This window comes from Tupaia chinensis, unplaced genomic scaffold, assembly GCF_000334495.1.
Source record: "Tupaia chinensis unplaced genomic scaffold, TupChi_1.0 Scaffold144168_1, whole genome shotgun sequence".
Classification (NCBI taxonomy): Eukaryota; Metazoa; Chordata; class Mammalia; order Scandentia; family Tupaiidae; genus Tupaia; species Tupaia belangeri.
The window spans coordinates 756,350-760,632 of record NW_006204024.1 but is presented as its reverse complement, the minus strand read 5'-3'; the positions used below and the strand labels follow the sequence as shown (position 1 = coordinate 760,632).

The following is a 4,283-nucleotide window of genomic DNA, read 5'->3' as shown; positions in this document are numbered from 1 at the left end:
CCTTCCTGTGCACCCACGGAGGTGAGGCGCCGGCCTGCGGTGGGCGCCGGGTGGGCTGGTTGAGCCCCCAGTGCCCTGTGACTTCCTCCGCAGGCATCCCACCCAACAAGTACCACTACATCGACGACCTGGTGGTCATCCTGCCCCAGAACGTCTGGGAGCACCTCTATAACAGGTGAGGGCAGGCCCTGCCAGGACGGGAGGAGTCAGGGAAGGGACGCCCACAGCCCCCGTGCCGCTGTCCCCTGACGGTGTCCCCTGCCGTCAGTTCTGTCTCAGCCAAAAAGATACGTTGTTTGTGGGAATCCAGACACCAGCTAGACCTCAGCCCAGCCTGCAGAAAGCTCTGGGTGCTGACTGCAGGCCGAGAGCACTGGGGTGGGCTTCAGGCCTCCAGCCCCACTCTGCTCAGGTGGCTGTGGGGTTGGGCTGGCAGCGTGGCAGCCAGCCGCTCTAGCCTGGGGCTTCCAGGCTCAAGTCCAACAAGGTGAAGAGCACGTGGTTCTCCCATTAGGGACCAGCCTGGGCTTCACTCTGCAGCCAGGTGGGCAGAGAAGTCGGGAAGGAGAGGCCGGGAAGGACCCCTCTCCTGACCTCTCACCTGCTCTGCCACACCCAGCTGCCGGGCAGGAGCAGGTTCTCCTGCACAGTTGCCAGTGGGTGCATCAGAAACCCATGGGAACTGCCCACCTGGAGCCTTGGGGCATGTGCTTCCTCGCCTGCAGCCCCTTGTCGCCCACCAGGCAGCTTCTGCCTAGTGGATAGGACAGGAGGGCTGCCATCTGCCTTCATCCACGAGACAGGTGCCCACGGGTCCTTCCTGCCTGTGGTCCTCTAGTGAGGAGGACCAGTGGGGCGCCGAGGGGGGGCCCGATGGGAGCACGAGGACCCTCAACTGCCTCCCCTCACCGGGCCTCCCCTCGGGGCTTGTGTTCCTCCCTCCTGCCTGCCCTGGATGTAGGTTCGGGGGCGGCCCTGCCGTGAGCCATCTATACGTGTGTGCCATCTGCCAGGTGGAGATCGAGGCGCTGGCCAAGCGCAGGAGGGTCGAGATCGACACTTTCATCAAGGTGCACCTGGGGACTTGGGCCCGGAGGAGCCACGGGTGGTCAGGCCATCTGCCTGGAGGAAGTGGTCTGTGGGAGGCTGGCGTGGGCACATGCTCTCGAGGGCTTCTCTGACAGTTTCGTAGTTCAGCTCCATCTGGCTAGCACGCTGTTGAGCAGCTGTGAAAAGACCAGGGCAGAGGGCCAGCCCTATGGCCTAGTGGTTAAGACAGCCAGATCCCACAAGGCCAACCATGTAGTTCAAATCCTGGCCTCAGTGGCTTGAAAGACATACGAGGTGTGTGTACGTGACCACAATCCTGCAGGGATGGAGAAATGGAGACGGGATCACAGCACAACCACGCCCTACCGAGGGGAATTTCCTTCTTCCCCCTCTGTCTTTCTCTGGAAAACTTCTCATACCCTCTGAAAAATTTATAAAAACCCAGGGCGGATATGTTCTGTTCTCCACCTTGGATCTGTCCTCTGGGGTGTGTAGCAGCATCCCTGGCCTCTCACTAGATGCCAGTGGCGACCAGCTACCCCACACAGTGCCAAGGGGCCCGCGGGCAGAGCCGCAGCTTCCCCGGGGAACTCCACACAGGACTCCCCACCCTGGTGCTGGGAAGATCCAGGAGAAGCAGGCCGGGGAACGGCAAGTCGCAAACAGGCCTGAGCGGGTCGTCAGAAAGCTACCGTGCCACCGCCTCCCGCAGCGCGCTGCTCCTGACGGCATCCCACCCAGCCCCAGGGGGATGCGGGAGGGGCACCAGGGGACGCGGCTGTTAAAAAGCAGCACTCAGGACCAGCAGGTGGTATGGTGGCTAAGGCGCTGGACTCTCACATGGCTGACCGCGGTTCGAATCCTGCTCCCGTTGGCTTGAAACGCAGGCAGGGTGCATGTGCGCGCCCGCCCAAGGTCCCGAGAGGAGAATGAGGGAAGGGATTGCGGCGCGGCCATTCCCCCTGGGGGGGTGACTTCTCACCTTCCCTCTCACAATCTCTCATAAGCACACGCACCTCTAGCAAATAAAGCGTGCTTCTGTCCAATGAATACATGACGATGTGAGCAAATAGGTAATTCTCCTAGGTGGGAGGGGAAGCGGCGTCTGTCACGTGATCACACCTGCTTGAGGCCGTTACTAAGAGTCAGAGTCCCAGAATACTACACCGTCACCTGGGCAGTGGAGCTCTGAGTTCCCAGTGTCTAGCGTTTTTGTAAGTCAGTGAAGCTCGGACTGGGGCGTCTGGGAAACTCATGCCTCACACCAGTGAGGCTGGCCCTGTGCCCTGCCGCGAATCCCACCCCGCCCCTCCCTCTCCCTCTCCCCACCAGCTGAACAAGGCGTTCCAGGCCGAGGAGTCGCCCAGCGTCATCTACTGCATCAGCATGCAGTGGTTCCGGGAGTGGGAGGCCTTCGTCAAGGGAAAGGACAACGGTGAGCTGTGATGCGGCCCGTCCAGCAGGGCTGGGCACCGGGCGTCTGTTTTGCTTGCAGTGTAAGCACTGACTGGCACCAGGCAGGGCAGGGGCCTCACTGCCGACAGCCTGTTGCTGGCCAGAGTGGGTCTGGGAACAGTCAGCAGCTTTCCTTGTGTTGGCTGAGACTGTCGGGTGGCTGTGGATGAGAACACGCTGCGGACTCCCAGCCCAGCCTGGACGCTGGCCCGCCTTCTTCCGGGTCTGGCAGGGCAGGTGTCTGTGTAGTGGCCGGTGGGCCCTGGGAGGGCTCAGTGGTGGCTGCTGTCAGGTTAGGGCCCTGCCCACCACTGCTGGCTCCCAGCAGGCAGGAGTCTGGACCAATGGCATATTCTAGAAGTTTCTTCTGGGGTGGGAGGTAAGGGTGCCCCAACTCTCTCCTGGCTCTTCGACTTCTGCAGAGGAACACTGGGTGCCCAGTACCTCATACCCTCTTAACGACTCATCGCGACCTCAAGACCCCAACAGCCCCTGCTGGACCACAGGGGTCGAAGTCCCCTCTCCTTGGAGGGTGGGAAGCATGGCTGAGGCTGGAGCTGGAGGGGCCAAGGTCTGAGCCCGAGTCGTGTCTGTTCCAGAGCCCCCCGGCCCTATTGACAATAGCAGGATCGCGCAGGTCAAGGGGAGCGGCCACGTGCAGCTGAAGCAGGGTGAGTCTGGCCGCTGCAGCCCTGGTCCCGGGCCCAGCAGGTTTCCCTGTGTGCCCTGTGGCCAGCCTGTGGCTGGCCAGTTCCAGGCCTTCTGGGAGCTCCCTTGCCACCTGGTCACCGAAGTCCAGGCCCAGAGCTGAGCAGAAGGTCCAGGGCGTTTGGCCGCTGTGGGCACTGCACACGTGTGGGTCCTGGCCCTCACCCACTGCCGCTTTCCCTCTGCTGGCCTAGTCTGCCGTGTCAACCACGAGACAAGGGACAGTGCCAGCCAGGGCCTCGGGGGCCCTTAACACGATGCCTTTCCCAGGGAAATCCTGAGTTTTCCTGTGGGTGACTTTGCACAGAAACCCCTAGGTGCTCTCTGCCCCTTTGGGGCCTAGCCCTCAGAGCCCTGGCCACCGGGAGGGGGCCTCCCCAGGCAGCGGGGTGGCAGCCCCTGCCCAGGTGTGCTGTTGCATCCTGCAGGAGCCGACTACGGGCAGATCTCCGAGGAGACCTGGAACTACCTGAACCATCTGTACGGAGGCGGCCCCGAGATCGCGCTCAGGCAGAGCATGGCACAGCTGCAGGACCCAGACAGCCTGCACGGGGAGCAGAAGATCGAGGCCGAGACCCGGGCCGCATGACCGGGCCGCGTGTAAGTCGGCCCGGCTGGCCCTCCTCCAGAAACCCGCGTGTCCCTGTGAGTGCCTGAAGAGTGCGTTCCTGACACTTCATGAGGCAGCGAGGCGCCTGCGTGTGGCGGCGGCTGAGGGCCTGTGTCCCCACAGGCTGTGCTCGCCCTCCCCTCCCTGCGGAGGGTGTGTGGCGCCCCGAGGGGCTGCCGCCCAGGGACTGAGGCGAGAAGCGGGGTGGCTCACAGTGAGTAACAGGACGCCCAGGAAATACACTCACTGCAGGCTGGTTCAGACGACTACGACTCTGTGACCTTACTTTGGGTCTTGGTCCTGCTGGTGCCACATCAGTCACTCCTCATCGTCTCCCCCAAGCCCGCCCTCTTGCTAGCCAGGGCCCAAGTTTGTCCCTGGTGCCTGATGCCACTCCCTTGGCGCCCAGGCCGGGGCTGGGTCAGCGGCAGGGGCCGCTCCAGGCCAGCCCTGGCTCAGT

At 63.1% G+C, this 4,283-nt stretch overlaps 1 protein-coding gene across 1 annotated transcript in view; it reads left to right on the top strand.

Annotated features, from left to right (window-relative positions):
• USP20 (ubiquitin specific peptidase 20) overlaps window positions 1-4,254 on the top strand; it is a gene marked incomplete in the record, with an annotated part of 41,045 nt that extends 36,791 nt beyond the window's left edge. The window contains 4 exon segments of the mRNA XM_014583215.2: window positions 962-1,070; window positions 2,383-2,485; window positions 3,105-3,176; window positions 3,642-4,254. Of these exon segments, the coding sequence (XP_014438701.1) occupies window positions 962-1,070; window positions 2,383-2,485; window positions 3,105-3,176; window positions 3,642-3,802 (445 nt within the window).
• Between the last annotated feature and the right edge of the window lie 29 nt (window positions 4,255-4,283).